We start from the raw sequence: 19,561 nt of genomic DNA on the forward strand, positions 1-19,561 counted from the left end.
TAATAATAATAATAATAATAATAATAATAAAATTATTAATTATTATTATTTCGAAGCGGTAAGTAAGAAAAGAATGTTGTTGTCCTTCCCAGCTCCCAGAATCCCTTTGCAGGCCTCCCAAACCCTCTATGCACTCTCTTTTTTGCAAAATCGGTGAAAAATGGGCCTGTTTATGCAAAAAGCGGGGTGCACAGAGGATTTGGAAGGCCTGCAAAGTGATTCTGGGGACTGGGAGAAGGCCAAAACGCCAGATGTCTTATCTGGCTGTCTACTCTAAAAAAAATATCTCTTAATCTTAACATAAGTTCATTATGCTTTTATATTAGCTGGCTTTAACAAACTTTTTTTCTTCCTGTGATAGATCAAAATAGGTACAATCATGGTTACCAGCAGCAATGGGTCAAGCTGGGGTCATGCGCAAACATGATATCATTGCACAAATGATGCAGGCTGTATATTTGTGCAGGCTGTGTATATGCTTACTTGGAAGCAAATCCACATGAATTCTATGATTGCACAGAATTTTATTTCCTGTGGGCACTTTCTAAAACTGTACCATTGATCATTTTATCAGCCGGTGCTAGCTGAGGATGTAATTTCCAGATTTCTTAACAGCATTATAGGTAACATTGTCTCTGATTTTGTATTTGCAGTCTCAATGTTTGTCCCCTCCATCTGTGCTCAAACCCAGCGACAGCCATAGAAGACAGAAAACAATCCTGGATTATATAGGAAAAACTTACTACTACCTATCTTAATTTGTAAAAATGAGGCTATTTATATGGTTTGGTACAAAGACAAACCGCTTTAGCCTCATGATCCCTGACTTTCACTGTTTTAACAGATTAACAGAGTTGGAAGGGACCTTGTAGGACATCTAGTCCAACCCTCTACCCAAGCAGGAGATCCTACATCTGCCTCCTGGGAGGAAAGAGCTCCACTTCTAGGCCCCAGCAGCTGGCACTTTAAAGAGTTGCTAAGCCTTTCACAACTTTCCTTGGTGGGCCTCAGGGACTTTTGAGGCACATTTATCAGGGAATGGATTATTTGGTATTGCTGTATAAGGTAGAATTTTATCTCTTGGCTCACAATTTGGGTTTCCCATTATTGTCGGGATGAGCCTAACAATGCAAGCCTGAAGGTGGCCTGTTAGGCACTGAAGTCTAGAAGATGTCCAAGGAAAGTGGGTTTCTTCATACGGTCCCAGAAAACCACATCCACAACTCTTGCCATGCTAGAGAAAATTAGGGTCAACTTCTGGATCAGGTTAAAAAAAAAAAGATAATTGCCTTTCAATCAAACTTTGACCCCTGGTGACTTTGGAAGGCCCATCCATGTACTTTGGTTTGCAGCAGCGTAGAAAAAAGGCAGACAGATCATCCTTGACTTATAGTAATTTGTTGAGCAGTGACTCAAATTTGCATTGACAAAAAGTGACTTTGTGAGTGGTCCTCAGGCTTACAACCATCGCAGCATCCAGAGCATTCCAAGGTCGTACGAGTGCCATTTGCGACCTTTTTCAGCTGGGTTCCAATAAACAACTCACTAGGGCAGTGATGACAAACCTATGGCACGGGTCCCATAGATGGCACGTGGAGCCATATCTGCCGGCACGCGAGCTGTTGCCCTAGCTGAGCTGCAGCACACTTTTGCACACTGGACATCAGATTTTCAGCTTGTATGGAGGCTCAGGGAGGGTGTTTTCTGCCTCTCGAGTGCCTCTGAGGGGAGGAGGAGGGTATTTTCGCCCTCCCCAGGCTCCAAGGAAGCCTGTGGAGCCTGAGGAAGGTGAAATACGGACTTACCGGGCCCACCAGAAGTTGGGAAAGAGGCTGTTTCTGGCCTCCAGAGGGCCGGGGAGGCAATTTCCCCCCTCCCCAGGCATTGAATTATAGCCATGGGCACTTGTGCAGGTGCAATAGTGTTTGAAGTCCATTAGTCTTAAAGCTGTCAAGTTTGAAGTTTGTAAAAAGTGTCTTCATTTTACCCACCTCAGAAGGATGGAAGGCTGAGTCAACCTTGAGCCGGTGAGATTTGAACTGCCGAACTGCAACTAGAAGTCAGCTGAAGTAGCCTGCAATACTGCACTCTACTTATCTATAATACATGCATCCACACACTTTATTTTAAAACGTAACTGGAAACTTGAAAACTTTATTTTAAAAATATAACATTTGTAAGATTTGGTGAAAGATAATTTTTATACTTTTTCCCCAGGCATTCCAACTGAATAAAACATTATTTGAAACAAAAAGTAAGATTAGAAACCTTTTCAATAGAAAGCAGCTGATCTCCTTCCATTACGTGGCTACAAAAAAAAGAGAAAAGGATGGATAATTAATATCTTTGGGAATGCTTCTGTGAGAATTATAAACTCACTTCTTGAGATTTGTGAATTGAAACAAAGTTCTAACATGTTTGTGATTTTTTTTTCAGATCGCTCTTATGTTTTAATTACAGCTGAATATTAGAGAAGGGATTTGAGAGTTTCAATAATAATAAAGGAAAAGTAGGAAAAATTAGCAAAAAATATTGACCTTTATTTACCTTAAACTAAAACTTCTGACTAAAAGTTGCCTTAGGGGCGTATATAAACCATGAAGTATGCCTGACTCATTGATTTAACCTGCAAGCATTTATACTGACATATTCACCAGAATACAGTATATGTAATGCTGGAGGGTAGTAATGATAATCTATAGCTGAGGACTGCAGGATTATTCTCTGGTAGATAACAAGAAACCAAACAAATCCATCTGTACGTCTTCATTTTCAGTGTTTTCCCCTGGTCTCTTCAGAAAGTTCTGGAAGTATGGCATTTCAGTGCTCTACTACATTGACCGAACTGACCCTCTTCCACTTTTGGATATTTCTTTATTTAGGTCATCCTGTCCTATCCTGCTGTGTGCATTTTTTTGTGTACATGCACACATACAGAACTGGAATTTGTCCAACCGAGAAATTAATAAAGGCAAAAGAAATAGTTGAATGTTGAAGGAGAACAAACTTGTTCAAGCTTTGTTTATTTGTTTGTTTTGTCAAGTACGTATTGGTGCTATTCAAAGATATAATATTTATATATATATGATACTAGTAAAAGAGAAACATTAGGACAGGGGACGGAAGGCACTCTGGCGCACTTATGCATGCTCCTTAATGGGGGATGGGACTTTTTGCCTCTGCCAGTTGGACGAAGCTCTTTCCTCCGCAGCAGCTGATCGGCCGCTGCCTTCTCTCCCTCGCCCAAAGGCCCTTAGCTATTGGCCCCAGCCTTTTGGTCACAAAAATCCACATTCAGCCACAGCCTTTTGGCCACATGGGACACTTCGCCACCATCCAATCAGAACGGTTGTTACAAAATGCTACTTTTGGAAGGAAAGAATGGGACAGTTTGCTCAGTTGAATGATAGAGATGGAAGGGGCCTCAGTGGCCATCTAGTCTGACCCTCTTCTCATTCAGGAGACTTACAGAATGATAGAGAGGGAAGGGACCTCAGTAGCCATCTAGTCTGACCCCACTTCTCATTCAGGAGACTTAGAGAATGATAGAGAGGGAAGGGACCTCAGTGGCCAATCTAGACTGACCTCTTAGGAATCGGGAGAGGTCAACAATGGATAATGAGTCTTCGGAGAGGGGCAGCACACAAATCTAATAAATAATAATAAATTAATAATAATAATAATAATAATAATAATAATAATAATAATTGCAAATTATTAATTGTCAATTGCAAAAGGCCGCTTTACTGGGATGGGCAAACATAATTCGCTGCTACATCACGCAGGCCTAAGTGCTTGGGAAGCGCCCGACTGGTGATGAAATATGAAATCCAGCATAGTGATCTCGTTTGCTGTGTTGTACTGACATAATAATAATAACTATAATAATAATTATTATTATTTATTGGATTTGTATGCCGCCCCTCTCCGTGGACTCGGGGCGGCTAACAACAGTGATAAAAACAGCATGTAGAAATCCAATACTAAAACAGCTAAAAACCCTTGTTATAAAACCAGTCATACATACAAACATACCATGCATAAATTGTAGAAGCCTAGGGGGAAAGAATATCTCAGTTCCCCCATGCCTGACGGCAGAGGTGGGTTTTGAGGAGCTTACGAAAGGCAAGGAGGGTGGGGGCTATTCTAATCTCTGGGGGGAATTGGTTCCAGATCCTAAGGATAAAGTTTTGGGTAAAATTAAGGGTAAATTTGCTGTTCGGCTCAGAAAAATTAAGCATCCTACGTACTCCATGCCTCTTAAATTGGTTGTATTGTGTATTTAAAGCAGAGCCTTGAATATATATAAAATCGGAATTAGTGATTAACAGATGATTTATGTTGTACTGAAAAAAAATTGAACTTGGTTGTGTTTCTTCTTTTTTTCTTTTTTTCGTATTTTCAATATTTATGATTTGATAGACTGTATAGGGTTTTTTAAAATTTAAGTAAAATGTGTAAAGAGAAATAGGAGGCACTATGGCTAAGCAGTTAATTAGAATGTTAGAAATATTGTTTATTTGTTAGTATATATTTGAGGGAACATTAATGAGGAAATGTAATACATGATGATTGTGATTGCTGGAGGACAAGATTAGAAAAAAGATTGCAATAAGGGAGAAAGGATTTATAGAGGAATTAACAATTCTGAACTATGAGTTTTTTTCTGGGATTATATAAGAATTACTAACAAAATACTGCATTTTATTGTACTGGAATTAGAAGATATTTGGCATTGTATTAAAGCATATGAAGGGGAAAAAAATTATACTGGATATATAAAATCGGCTGCATCATCTATTGGTAGTTGTAATGTATTGGCCAGTCAAAAGACTATCCCCAAAGAATAATTTCAATTCTCAGCATAGGTTCTGTTTATTGTCTTGTAATATAGCCCTGAGCCAGAAACAAACACATATTGACCTACTCGGAACATAAAGTACCCTCTGCTTTCAACTCCTCCAGGTATTCGAAGTTCTTCCTAAAAAAAAGAACAGATTTCAAAATCCCCCAAAACATGCTGGCAAAGTAACAAAGACCTGTTTTCATCCTTTTCCACATCGTAATACCTTTTTGCTCCTACAAACCATCTCAATCAAGTTTAATGAGTGGATACTCCCACCTGCCATAAATAGGGAATATTTACATCACCACTTTGTGAGGTGATTATAACACCCTCATCAGAATGTTTTGATAAAAAGTCCTTAATTATGAAGAGCAGTGTAAGTCCAATTTCACTTACTTTTCTTTCATTTTCTTTGTGGTAAAATGTTTACATGAGTACTTTCAGATATACAGTGGTCCCTCGATCATCGCGAGGGTTCCGTTCCAGGACCCCACGCGACGATCGATTTTTCGCGAAGTAGCGGTGCGGAAGTAAAAACACCATCTGCGCATGCGCAGATGGTGTTTTTACTTCCACCGCAGCAGCGAGGAGCCGAAGATTGAGGTTTCCCCGCCGCCTCGCTGCTGCCGCTTGTCCGTGCACGCGCCGCCCGGCCTTCGCCCGCCCACCCCGTTGCTCTCACTGCTTCCCAGCTGGGAAGCGGCCCCCGCGCGCACGCCGCCCGGCCTTCCCCCGCCCACCCCGTTACTCTTATTGCTTCCCAGCTGGGAAGCGGCCCCCGCCGCGCGCCGCCCGGCCTTCCCCCGCCCACCCCGTTGCTCTTATTGCTTCCCAGCTGGGAAGCGGCCCCCGCGCGCGCGCCGCCCAGCCTTCCCCCGCCCACCCCGTTGCTCTTATTGCTTCCCAGCTGGGAAGCGGCCCCCGCGCGCGCGCGCCGCCCGGCCTTCCCCCGCCCACCCCGTTGCTCTTATTGCTTCCCAGCTGGGGAAACTCCACCATCTACGCATGCGTGGCCATAGAAAAAAAGGGCACGCATGCGCAGATGGTGTTGTTTACTTCCGGGTTGAAAACTCGCGATATAGCCCTTTCGCGATGCTCGAGGACGCGAAACTCGAGGGATCACTGTAGTTCATATGCACTACACAAGAAACATAAAATAGTTTCTTTCTTTCAGGCTTAGTGTGATATAAATAAATATAAATGTATTTCTCTGTGTGAATCAATCCCATTGTGGCAAGAAAAAACTCCAATTATATATAAACTCAGTTTTAGAATATCTATCTATCTATCTATCTATCTATCTATCTATCTATCTATCTATCTATCTATCTATCAGATTTGTATGCCGCCCCTCTCCGTAGACTCGGGGTGGCTCACAGCAACAACAAAACAAAGTACAATGTACAAATTTGCTGTTCGGCTCACAAAAATTAAGTATCCTACACAAGAAACATAAAATAGTTTCTTTCTTTCAGGCTTAGTGTGATATAAAATAAATATAAATGTATTTCTCTGTGTGAATCAATCCCATTGTGGCAGGAAAAACCTCCAATTATATATAAACTCAGTTTTAGAATATAGAATAACTGAGTTGGAAGGGACCTTGGAGGTCTTCTAGTCCAACCTCCTGCTTAGGCAGGAAAACCTACACCACTTCACACAAATGATTGTGCAATCTCTTCTTAAAAACCTCCAGTGTTGGAGCATTCACAACTTCTTGTTCTACTGATTAATTGTTCTGTCAGGAAATTTCTCCTTAATTCTAAGTTACTTCTCTCCTTGTTTAGTTTCCACCCATTGCTTCTTGTTCTACCCTCAGGTGCTTTGGAGAATAGATTGACTCCTTCTTTGTGGCAACCCTTGAGATATTAGAGCACTGCTATCATGTATCCCCTTCTTTTCATTAAACTAACTATGCCCAGTTCTTGCAACCGTTCTTCATATGTTTTAGCCTCTAATCTCCTAATCATCTTTGTCGCTCTTCTCTGCATTTTTTCTAGAGTCTCAACATCCTTCATGCATCATGGCGACCAAAACTGAATGGTGTGGTCTTTACAAGGCCTTATAAAGTGGTATTAACACTTCATGTGATCTCGATTCCATCCCTCTGTTAATGCAGCCTAGAACTGTGTTGGCTTTTTTGGCAGCTGCTGCACACTGCTGGCTCATATTTAAATGGTTGTCCACTAGGACTCCAAGATCCCCCTCACGGTTGCTATGGTTGAGCAAGGTACCACTCATACTGTACCTGTGCATTTTGTTTTTATTGCCTAAACAGAAATAGAAGAAATAGAAGCTTTAAAAAAAAGATGAGAAAGACACATGAAGTATAATTTAGAAGTTACGTACGTCCACTTTGTACCTCTTCTGCCGCCTGACTTGAAGTTGGGGAACAATTGGCAGCAACGGATGTGTGACCAATGACTAAGAAAATAGGAATAGAGACACGTGGACGGCAGTGAGATTCTAGCTTGAGTCTGGGAGAAAGTCCCTCTCCTAAAACAGACTCTTGTAAGCACAGCAGAGATCTGCATAATAAATATCTTCCAGGCCAGACTACAGTCACAATTCAAAGTGTTGGTTATGACCTATAAAGCCCTTCATGGCACTGGACTAGATTATCTCCAGGACCGCCTTCTGCCGCACAAATCCCAGCGACCAATTAGGTCCCACAGAGTGGGCCTTCTCCGGGTCCCGTCAACTAAACAATGTCATTTGGCGGGACCCAGGGGAAGAGCCTTCTCTGTGGTGGCCCCGACCCTCTGGAACCAACTCTCCCCAGGGATTAGAATAGCCCCCACCCTCCTTGCCTTTCGCAAGCTCCTTAAAACCCACCTCTGTCGCCAGGCATGGGGGAACTGAGATATTCTTTCTCCCTAGGCTTCTACAATTTATGCATGGAATGTTTGTATGTATGATTGGTTTTTATAACAAGGGTTTTTAGCTGTTTTACTATTAGATTGTCACATGCTGTTTTTACCACTGTTGTTAGCCGCCCCGAATCCACAGAGAGAGGCAGCATACAAATCCAATAAATAAATAAATAAATAAAATAAAATAAAGTTTTAACATGATGCACAGAACTAAAGGCTAAATATGTAAGATGAAAAGTTCCACAACATCTCATCTTATGCAGAGAAGAAAAAATATAGAATAATAACAGTGTAAATACAACATAATCTCATTGATAATATTTAATATTTGTTGTTAGAAGAGGCCTCCTTAGTCTACAGGTGGTCCTTTACTTATGACAACAATTGAGCCCAAACTTTTTGTTGCCTGCCGTGCTGTAGAATTCCTTGTTAGAATAGAATAGAGTAGAATAAGAATAGAATAGGAAAGGAGTTGGAAGGTTTCTTGGAGGTCTTCTAGTTGAACCCCCTGTTTAAGCAGAAAACCCTACACCACTTGAGACAAATGGTTATCCAACATTGTCTTAAAAACCTCCAGTGTTGGAGCATTCGCAACTTCTGGAGGCAAGCTGTTCTGTGGATTAATTGTCCTAACTGTCAAAAATTTCTTCTTCGTTCTAAATTGCTTTTCTCCTTTTTTAGTTTCCACCCATTGCTTCTTGTTCTACCCTCAGGTGCTTTGGAGCATAGTTTGACTCCCTCTTCTTTGTTGATGCTTAGGACTTTGGTATGAGATTTATACAGAATAAAATTCCTCTTGTTTGTTACAGTTTATTTCTTATTTCTTAAGAATGTTTGTTATAAATTTATTTGTTTGTTTAGAATGCCTGTAAAAGTTCATGCAACAAAGTAGGGTCCTATAAACATTCACAAAACGTATCATGGTAGAACTATCTTTACATTAGTAGTGTTGTCTTTTTTGGTTTCCTTGCTAAACCAGCATGGATATCATAGAACATATAAATACAACAGGAACAGAGCCGGGGTGGCGCAGCATGTAGAGTGCTGTACTGCAGGCCACTGAAGCTGACTGTAGATCTGAAGGTCAGCGGTTCAAATCTCATCACCGGCTCAAGGTTGACTCAGCCTTCCATCCTTCCGAGGTGGGTAAAATGAGGACCCGGATTGTGGGGAGCAATATGCTGGCTCTGTTAAAAAGTGCTATTGCTAACATGTTGTAAGCCGCCCTGAGTCTAAGGAGAAGGGCGGCATAAAAATCGAATAAATAAACAAACTGATAAAACTATTTTAAAAAAGAAAACTGGAAACAATTATGCTGCTTTTGGCAGCAGGGCACAATTTCTTTCTAGACCAGGGATGTCAAACTCAAGATCCAGTGGATCATCACATGATCAATTTTGTGACCTTTGCGGCAGTTGTTAAAATAATTCATTGTTCACTATAGGGTGTACTTTTTCTGAAAACTGGAAGCAAGCATCATATTTGTCAAAAATTGTGGTTGTGTAGCCACAGGACACTGCAAATGGCCATAAATGTAACCTGGTTACTAAGCATTAGAAATGAGGTCATGTGACCGGGGAATAGCAGTTGGAACTTAAAAACTGGATGTTAGGTACCATATTGGGAGGGGCTGTCAGAACTTTGAGCAGTTACTAAACAGTTGGTCATAAAATAAAGACTATGTGAACAGAAGAAGCTGACTACCATATTAAAAAAATAGAGTGGTAACTGTTATTACCTTGCTTTTTTGTAGAAATTCCAGAATCGTAAAGCAAAATTCTTCTAGTGCATGGGATGACTAAAAAAAAGAGAGACTAGATCAGTTATGGTGAACCTTTTTTTCCTTGGGTGCCGAAAGAGTGTGCAGGAGTGCTATCACGCACCCGCGAGTGCCCACACCCATAATTCAATGCCTGGGGAGGGCAAAAACAGCTTCCCCTGCCCCCTAGAGGCCCTCTGAGGCCGGATACAGCCTGTTTCCCAATTTCTGGTGGGCCCAGTTGTTCTGCCGGCGTGTCTCAACCGCCCGTAATTACAGGGTAATTAAGTCCAGGAAGACACACACCACACGATAAAAGGAAAACCTAAAAGTTTTTATAAACAGAAAAACAGAAACAGCTCCCTTTTTAAATGTCAAAGGGATTTTCTGGTACACACAAGGCACAGGTTAAATGCAGTCCAATTGTTCACCCAATAACTGGGAAATTGAGTGCCCACACCCATAATTCAATGCCTGGGGAGGGCAAAAACAGCTTCCCCCACCCCCAGAGGCCCTCTGGAGGTCAGAAATGGCCTGTTTCCCTACTTCTGGTGGGCCCAGTAGGCTCGTCTTTTGCCCTCCCAAGGCTCCAAAGGCTTTACTGGAGCACAAGGAGGGTAAAAACACTCTCTCCCATCCTCCTGGAGACTCTCTGGAAGCCAAAAACTCCCTCCCAGAGCCTCTGTGCAAGCCAAAAATCAGATGGCTGGCACAAACATGCCCGCTGGAGCTGAGCTAGAGCAATGGCTCGTGTGCCAGCAGATATGGCTCCATGTGCTACCTGTGGCACCCATGCCATAGGTTTGCCATCACTGGACTAGATTAATGAACTCAAATTATCCTCCTGGGAAAAAAAATCAACACATTTGCATTATTTAAAATGTTAAATTCAACTGACCCGAGGCAGAGTGTCTCCAGCTGGGATAGCAGAACACATATCATCTATCTATCGAGATTGAGAAGAAAGTAGATTCAGTAATGTTTTCAACTGAACAAAAATGCAATTAATTTAGGGTTTTTTTGGTTGAGTATTACAAATAAAGTATATGTCTGTTCCCCATTAGAATTCTCCATGGTTTTCTTTAAAAAAACACTTATAGTGCAAATGGCATAGGTACATGCAGGGGTGAAATCCAGCAGGTTCTGACAGGTTCTGGAGAACCAGTAGCAGAAATCAATCAGCGGCTAGCTTCAGATAGGGTGGGAATGGGGATTTTGCCATATCCTTCCCCTGCCATGCCCACCAAGCCACGCCCAGCAAGCCACACCACATCACGCCACCAAGCCACACCCACAGAACTGGTAATAAAAAAAATGGATTTCACCACTGGGTACACCCTTTATGTTAAATAAAACAACCCTGAAAGAAGCAACACAAGGGCTACTGTTTGGTACCTCGTTCCATACTTTTTCGCCTTGGAGAACATGGGACATCACTGGTACACCTGGAAATAAGAGGGGAAAAATGATCTGGATTTAAATTTTCTATTTATGATATTACCAACTATGCCAAGATCACCAACTATGAATATGTCACTCAAGAAACAAATACTGTTACTCAGAAAACAGAGTGACCTAGGCAAACATTCGGAATCTAACAACAATTCACTTCAGGACTGATTTATGCCGTGACATGAAATATTATATGCTTATGTCATTATTTTGTCATGCTTCTCATTAATTTCAATGTCAAAAAAATTGAAATTTCTACACTTTTGAATCTGAGCTGCGTAGCAGTACACATTGGATTATGTGAAACAAATGTTTTCAAACACATTTTATTTTAATCCCTAATCCTAACAATATTGAGTTTGAAATGTGATCCGTCCCATAAATATCTACATATATTTGAATGAAAAACTTTTCATTCTTTTAAATTAGGCAGTGTTCCCACTATCTAGATGTGATTTCAACAATGTCGTTTCTGTGGTGGCCCCGACCCTCTGGAACCAGCTCCCCCCAGATATCAGAGTTGCCCTCACCCTCCTTGCCTTTCGCAAGCTCCTTAAAACCCTCCTCTGTCGTAAGGCATGGGGGAATTGAAATTTTCCCTTCCCCCTAGGCTTATAGAATTTATACATAGTATGCTTGTATGAATTATTGGTTCTTTAAATTGGGGTTTTTTAGATTATTTTTAATATTAGATTTGTTTACATTGTCTTTTTTATTGTTGTTAGCCGCCCCGAGTCTTCGGAGAGGGGCGGCACACAAATCTAATAAACACAAATACAATACAATACAATACAACATACTCAGGTATTTTTTGAAATGATATTAGATAGAGAATAGGTATGTACAGTATTTCTGTCTCTTTCACTCTCTTAAATGACTTATATTCAACACTCAATCATTTCATATTATTCAATCAGTTAATATTTCAATTATTTATGAATAAGGAATTTTTATGGTTCTTTATTTATAAGGAATCAAGAACATATGAAACATCAGACAAGAAATACACTATAGATTAACATTTCCTAGAGCAGTGATGGCGAATCTATGGCATGGGTGCCACAGGTGGCACATGGAGCCATATCTGCTGGCACACAAGGTGTTGCCCTAGCTCAGCTCCAACATGCATGTGTGTGGTGTTCAGCTGATTTTTGGCTTGCACAGAGGCTATGGGAGGGCGTTTTTGGCTTCCAGAGAGCCTCTTGGGGGATGGAAGAGGGAATTTTTACCCTCCCCTGGCTCTAGGGAAGCTTTGGGAGCTTGGGAAGGGCAAAACACGAGCCTACTGGACCTATCAGAAGTTGGGAAACAGGCCATTTCCGGCTTCCAGAGAGCCTCCGGTGGGCGGGGAAAGCTGTTTTTGCCCTTCCCAGGCATTGAGTTATGAGTGAGGGCACTCGCGCATGCACAATAGCATGTGTGCATGCTCTTTCAGCACCCAAGGAAAAAAAGGTTCGCCATCACTGTCCTAGAGTATCCATGATGGCCTTGGAAAATATATTAAAATGCCATGATGGGTCTACACCTACGAAGATCTGAATTGCATAAGCCACGGTATTTCCTTCACATATTTATTGACGTGAGAGTTGGACTGTAAAGACCCAGGCTAGAAAAAACATTCACGCCTTTGAACTTGAGTACAGTAGTCCCTCGCTATACCGCGCTTCACCTACTGCGGCTTCACTTCATCGCGGGTTTCTGAGGAAGGCGATCGGCAGATTTAAACAGCCCGCCGAACTCGATCGGCAGGTTTTTCAAAAAAAAAAAATATCTAAAATTGTAAATACTGTATTTAAATACTGTATCTAAAATAAATACTGTGTGGGAAGGGTTTATAAACACTTAAAACAATGAAAACTTACCAAACAATTACCATATAAATACTTAAATAAGTACTATCAGTCGATAAATTCCCCATTGCGGATTTCACCTATCGCGGCCAGGTCTGGAACGTAACACCAGCAATAGGTGAGGGACTACTGTATAGGAGAAGATTCTTGAATATATCAATATTTAAGAGGTTGCCACCCCATGTGAGCAGGGTGGTGGTGCACGCATGGTCAGGGGAGTGGCAGCACAGGCGGTTGCATTTGCTACACAGGGGAATCATGGGGAGAGGTGTCACCTGTGCATAGGGAGTGGAGGCAGCATGAGGGAATGCACTAATGCGCAGGGGGAGCAGGCTGATCGCACAATGAACGGGAGCAGGGGTGGGCTACTGCCCAGACGGGGGGGAACACAGTGGGGTAGTGAAAATGGAGCTCTACCCCAGAGCACCCAGTTTGCACTGGAAGATGTTGAAAGAAAATGCAGGGTGTCCTGCATAAGCCACACCCACAGCGTGGTAGTAAAAATTTTGGTAGCCCTTCACTGCACAGGAGCAATGTGGGGGCGCACTCGAATGCACGGGGTGGGGGGAGCAAGTACAAATGTGTGAAGGCAGGGTGTGGGGAGGGCTGTTGCTCATGCATTGTGTTATGGATGCCAGCACCTACACTTGAATGCTGTTGTTATATATTGTTAGTTTGTTATATGTTTCTTTTTTCGTTCTTTTTTTTGTATCTCTCTCTGTTTTTGTGTGTGTGTGTGTGTAGATTGTTCTGAGTTCGGGTTTTACCCCGTGTAATATTTTGAGTGTCTATGCGACGTTTCGGCGAAATCACATTCACCACCATCAGGCTGAAGTTGTTAGCTTCGTGCTGCTTTGAATATACTGTAGTTATATATTCAACTACTGTATATTCAAAGCAGCACAAAGCTAACAACTTCAGCCTGATGATGGTGAATGTGATTTCACCGAAACGTCGCCTAGACACTCAAAATATTACACGGGGTAAAACCCGAACTCAGAACAATCTACATACATATGCCCGTGAAAATGTACAAAAACATATACGGTATACACATATATATATATATACACACACACGTATGTATATGTGTGTGTGTATATATATATATATATACATACACACACACATACACACACACAAGTAGTTTTTTAATGGAAAAATTAATAAAGATTCTTTTTAAAAAAAAGTATTCTACATACGGTATTTCTGCTTTGGTTTTTTTTAAGTCACAGAACAACGAAGCAATGAAGAAATGGAAGGGAACTGCACAAATAGGATCTGGAGCTAGGGACCACATTAAAATTCTAACCGGGCAATGTGTATATGCATAGTTAAAATTTTGGGCAGATGCACAAACACTTAGAAAAGATACAAACAAGGTTTTGCCATTATTCACATTCTCTTCATTATATTTTCATTTTTAGGTTTTCATATTTTGAAGTTGTTTATATGAACATAATTTCACTTAGAACTACAAAGCAAATAATGCAGATGAGACTAGATGATATTAAATATGAACATTTCATATAATTGTATTTCTTTGTGTTCTTTGATGAGTGCTGTCACTTTTGTTACATCAGTGAAGCAACCTCAAACTATTTACTAAGTCTGCACTACTATTAATCTTCTCATAGTTCCCATACCCATCTCCTCCAACTAATGATGGTATGACTAACTTTATTGCTTGTATCCTTATGATTTATATTGACTGGTTTCTAATATGATTTGATTGCTTATTTATAGACTATCATTAAGCAATGTACTGTATCTTATGATTCCTGATGTATGTATCTTTTCTTTTATGTACACTGAGAGCATATGCACCAAGACAAATTCCTTGTATGTCCAATCATACTTGGTCAATAAAAAATTCTATTCTATTCTATATACCAGTACTTGAAAATATTTAGAAAGGGAAATATGAATTGCTTGACCTACTTGGAATATCAAAGCTATAATGCCTACATTGTGTGAAGAAATCCTATCCTGTTCTATTGAAGATTTATTTCTGCTGTGGCTTCTATTTAAAATTAGTGTATAATATTCATTGGTATCACATTCTTTATTATGTCAACTATTATATGAAAATTCAGTAGTTTGCTGATTTATTATTTGACCTAAAAATGGCACCATTCCTTACAATTTGATAACAAGTAACTTTGTGTTGGAAATGACGTTTGTTGCTAGAAGCAAACTACACATGTGACGGAGTTTTAAAAATTGAAATTACATTCTTACTGCTATAATTATGACAAGGAGCCGTCCCCAGATTTGACTCTAAAGCTCTGCATAATAAAGAGAAAGAAAGAAACGAAACCAGAGCATAACTTTTTACAATTGTTAAGAAACTCCTAAGACGTAGACCTGAGTTGGAAACAGAAGTATTCCAATTTAGATCATGGGAGTCCAACCTTGGCAACTTTAAATTGGGTTCCCAGAATTCCACAGCCAAATTTGATTGGTGCAAAATGAAACACACCTTTTGAATTTTGGGGTAACTTTGAATATGTTACAGTGTAGGAAAAGCAGCTTCCTGCAATGCATAAAATTAACCCTAATAAAAGGGAATATTTGTAGCTCAAGGGTGACAAGGAGCCCCCTTAACAGCCCTTTATCAAGAAAATAGGTAAGTCACTTGCCTTGTTTATTATGTATTTCGGGATATAGAAACATAGAAACATAGAAGACTGACGGCAGAAAAAGACCTGTATTTTATCTTACAATAGATATATGTTTATCCCAGGCATGTTTAAATTCAATTACTGTGGATTTACCAACCACGTCTGCTGGAAGTTTGTTCCAAGGATCTACTACTCTTTCAGTAAAATAATATTTTCTCACGTTGCTTTTAATCTTTCCCCCAACTAACTTTAGATTGTGTCCCCTTGTTCTTGTGTTCACTTTCCTATTAAAAACATTTCCCTCCTGAACCTTATTTAACCCTTGAACATATTTAAATGTTTCGATTATGTCCCCCCTTTTCTTTCTGTCCTCCAGACTATACAGATTGAGTGCATTAAGTCTTTCCTGATACGTTTTATGCTTAAGACCTTCCACCATTCTTGTAGCCCATCTTTGGACCCGTTCAATTTTGTCAATATCTTTTTGTAGGTGAGGTCTCCAGAACTGAACACAGTACAGTATTCCAAATGTGGTCTCACCAGCGCTCTATATAAGGGGATCACAATCTCCCTCGTCCTGCTTGTTATACCTCTAGCTATGCAGCCAAGCATCCTACTTGCTTTTCCTACTGCCCAACCACACTGCTCACCCATCTTGAGACTGTCAGAAATCACTACCCCTAAATCCTTCTCTTCTGAAGTTTTTGTTAACACAGAACTGCCAATGCAATACTCAGATTGAGGATTCTAGCCCAACAGCTAAGGAAAACTTCATGTATTAAAATCCTGGAGAAATTAGGGAAGGGGAGCGGGAGTGAAAGCAAACTTTTACAATTGCCTTGAAGCAGGGGTCCCAAAACTTGGCAACTTTTAAGACTTGTGGACTTCAATTCCCAGAATGCTATGCTGGCTGGAGAATTCTGGCAATTGAAGTCCACATGTCTTAAAGTTGCCAAGTTTGAAGACCCCTGCCTTAAAGCCTGAAGCAAGAAAAGTAAAGTTTGAATAAGATTGAAAGGAAGGGATGCTTGAACAAAAACCAGAACAATTCAGACACAAGAACGGGTGTCCCCCCAAAAAAAGTCATCACTCTGCTAAAACAAATAATTCTCTCACCACTATCAAACTATTCACCAAGGCTGCATTGCTACTACTATTGGTCTTCTCAGCTTTCTTTTCACCCATCTCCTCCTACTTATGACTGTACAACTGTAACTTGTTGCTTGTATCCTTACAATTTTTATTAATATTGTTTCCTGATTGCTATTCGTACCCTATGACAATCATTAAGTGTTGTACATCATGATTCTTGAAAAATATCTTTTCTTTTATATACACAGAGCATTTGCATCAAAGACAAATTCCTTGTGTGTCCAATCACACTTGGCCAATAAAGAATTCTATTTTCCCTGTCAAAGACAACTAAATAGGCAGATTCAAAAACCCCTTATATTTACCCTCCATCCGTTCTGTTGGAAGGAGTTTTAATATATTTATACAATGTCTTTTTCTGAGGTTATCCTATCTCCATTCCCATTTCTATCACATTTTTCTTATTCCATATCTATTTTTCCCAAGATCCATGATTGATAGTACTACAGATGTCCCAACTTCAGAATTCTTGTCATCACCATCATCATTCCCCCCCTTCCCCCCCCCCCCCCGAATCTTACAGGCTTTCTTTTTTTGAACTCACAAATCACGAATTCCTTGTGTGTCCAATCACATTTGGCCGCTTAATAATTCTATGCTATTCTATTCCATTCTTCCTCATTCCATTCTTTCTTCCTTATTCTATTTTATTCTTCTTCTTTCTAGTCTATTCTTTCTTCCCTATTCTATTCTATTCTTTCTTCTTCATTCCATTCTTTCTTCCTCATTCTGTTCTGTTCCATTCCATTCTATTATTCCTCATTGCATTCCATTCTTTCTTCTTTATTTTATTCTATTCTTCTTCTTTCTTCTTTCTACCCTATTCCATTCTTTCTTCCCCATTCTGTTCTGTTCTGTTCCATTCCATTCTTCCTCATTTCATTCCATTCTTTCTTCCTTATTCTATTCTATTCTTTCTTCTTCATTGCATTCCATTCTTTCTTCCTCGTTCTGTTCTGTTCTATTCTTTCTTCCTCATTCCATTCCATTCTTCCTTCCTCGTTCTGTTCTGCTCTGTTCAATTCAATTCCATTCTTCCTCATTCCATTCCATCCTTTCTTCCTTATTTTATTTTATTCTATTCTTCTTCTTTCTACTCTATTCTTTCTTCTTTATTCTATTCTATTCTTTCTTCCTCATTCCATCCCATTCCTTCCACATTCTATTCTACTCTATTCTATTCTTTCTTCTTCGTTGCATTCCATTCTTTCTTCCTTGTTCTGTTGTTCTATTCTTTCTTCCTTCCTCATTCCATTCCATTCCTTCCACATTCTATTCTATTATTCCTTCCATATTTTATTCTATTCTTCTTCTTTCTTCCTTCTATTCTATTCTTTCTTCCTTATTCTATTCCATTCTTTCTTCTTCATTGCATTCCATTCTTTCTCCCTCCTTCTGTTTTGTTCTTTCTTCCTCATTCCATTCCATTCTATTTCTTCCATATTCTATTCTATTCTATTTCTTCCATATTCTATTCTATTCTATTCTAGATCCTGGTCCTACATCCCGTTCTATTGAAGATTCATTTCTGCTGCGGCTTCTGTTTAAAATGAGTTTTCACGGACTCTCCCCTCCCCCCTCACTTACCTCTGCAGGAGCTCACCCCAAAACAAGCCAGCAGCGCGAGCAGCAACCGCCAAGGCGTCCCAGGACCGGCTTTCCTCCCACTGAGGTGACGGGCTTTGCCGCTGCTGTGGCCGTTCGCGGGCCAAGGGAGCTGCTCCTGCCGGGTCCGGCAAGCGCTGGGCCCCCTCATGGTGCCTCTCGTCTCCTCGACCCGCCGCTCTGCCGCTCGTTCGCGATGGTTTGGAAGCGGCGGCCTTAGAAAGCTCCCACTTTTTAAATCTCCCGGAGCTGAAGAAGGCTGTGACTGGGTAGCTCCGCCCCCCGCCTGCCGCCCAGCTCTGCAACAGCTGTGGGAGCCACGCGCGTGTGGAAACAATAAGGCGTGGGAGGCTATTATGTCCGTCAGGTAATAAAATTCTTTCTTTTGAATTCTTTCCTCAGATTTCCTTATCCTTAGATTATCTATGGTTGACCTATCCAGATTTTTAAGAGGTCAGTAAGGGGCGAGTACAAGTGCACTAGAGTGCCTTCCGCCCCCTGTCCTATTGCTCTCCTATATCTCCTATACCTTTCTTCTATTCCCATATCTCTTCTTCTATTCTTTCATTGATATGTTCTATTACTATATCTTCGTTTCTTTTCTATTCTTTCTTAGATATATTTTACTATGAATATCTCCTCTATAACCTTCATCATGTATTTTAGTGTGTGTGTGTATATATATATGTACCCACTAAAACCCTCATTGTGTATTGGTCAAAAATAAACAAACAAACAAACAAACAAACAAACAAACAAACAAACAAATAATAGAATTCTTTATTGGCCAAGTGTGATTGCATACACAAGGAATTTGTCTTGGTGCATATGCTCTCAACGTACATAAAAGAAAAGGTACATTTGTCAAGAATCATGTGGTACAACACTTAATGATTGTCACAGGGGTCAAATAAGCAATGAAGAAACAATCAATATTCATAAAAATCTTAGGATACAAGCAACATACAAGTTACATACAGTCCTAAGTGGGAGGAAAAGGATGATAGGAATGAGGAGAAAAAACTAGAACTGCAGACTTAGTAAAAAGTTTGACAGTGTTGAGGGAATTATTTGTTTAGCAGAGTGATGGTGTTCAGGAGAAAAAAACTGTTCTTGTGTCTAGTTGTCTTGGTGTGCAGTGCTCTGTAGCAACGTTTTGAGGTAAAAAGTTGAAATAATTTGTGTCCAGGATGTAAGGGGTCAGTAAATATTTTCACTGCCCTCTTTTTGAATAATAATAATAATAATAATAATAATAATAATAATAAGGAGGAGGAGGAGGAGGAGGAGGAGTTAAAACCTGGCTTTCTGGCAGGCCTGCAGGCCAGGAATTAAGACTGATTGTTGCAAATATGGTTTTATAATACGTGTGATTTTAGTGATGTTTTAATTGTTTTTTT

General features: G+C 40.3%; 2 protein-coding genes across 7 annotated transcripts in view; one reads left to right on the top strand and one right to left on the bottom strand.

Moving 5' to 3' along the window:
• The window catches only part of LOC139170258 (exocyst complex component 1-like), a 58,904-nt gene that overhangs the window by 37,705 nt on the left and 1,638 nt on the right, over positions 1-19,561 (top strand). For 2 of the 6 annotated variants that reach the window (XM_070757219.1, XM_070757220.1), the window contains one exon: positions 2,777-2,989. The exons of 1 other annotated variant lie outside the window; for it this stretch is intronic. In XM_070757219.1, the coding sequence (XP_070613320.1) occupies positions 2,777-2,988 (212 nt within the window). In that variant the 3' untranslated portion in view covers position 2,989. 3 more of the 6 variants (XM_070757224.1, XM_070757222.1, XM_070757221.1) reach the window with 3 other exon arrangements.
• LOC139170260 (neuromedin-U-like) lies at positions 2,183-18,487 on the bottom strand. The gene is made up of 7 exons (XM_070757226.1): positions 18,144-18,487; positions 10,874-10,923; positions 10,377-10,424; positions 9,458-9,517; positions 7,196-7,270; positions 4,928-4,981; positions 2,183-2,308 (listed from the first exon to the last, which is right to left on the bottom strand). The coding sequence occupies exons 1-7, from the start codon at positions 18,310-18,312 to the stop codon at positions 2,273-2,275; spliced, it is 492 nt and encodes a 163-aa protein (XP_070613327.1). The 5' UTR covers positions 18,313-18,487; the 3' UTR covers positions 2,183-2,272.

The sequence above is a fragment of the Erythrolamprus reginae genome, chromosome 7 (genome assembly GCF_031021105.1).
Source record: "Erythrolamprus reginae isolate rEryReg1 chromosome 7, rEryReg1.hap1, whole genome shotgun sequence".
Lineage (NCBI taxonomy): Eukaryota > Metazoa > Chordata > Lepidosauria > Squamata > Dipsadidae > Erythrolamprus > Erythrolamprus reginae.

Bases quoted from the DNA above. Each gene is read 5' to 3' on its own strand.
- LOC139170260 (XM_070757226.1), bottom strand. From the start codon at position 18,312: ATGAGGGGGCCCAGCGCTTGCCGGACCCGGCAGGAGCAGCTCCCTTGG. The intron at 10,425-10,873 runs GTACCAAACAGT...CAATCTCGATAG, and splicing joins GCGAAAAAGTATGGAACGAG to ATAGATGATATGTGTTCTGC. The intron at 2,309-4,927 runs GTAGGTCAATAT...TTTTTTTTGTAG, and splicing joins GAGGGTACTTTATGTTCCGA to CCACGTAATGGAAGGAGATC.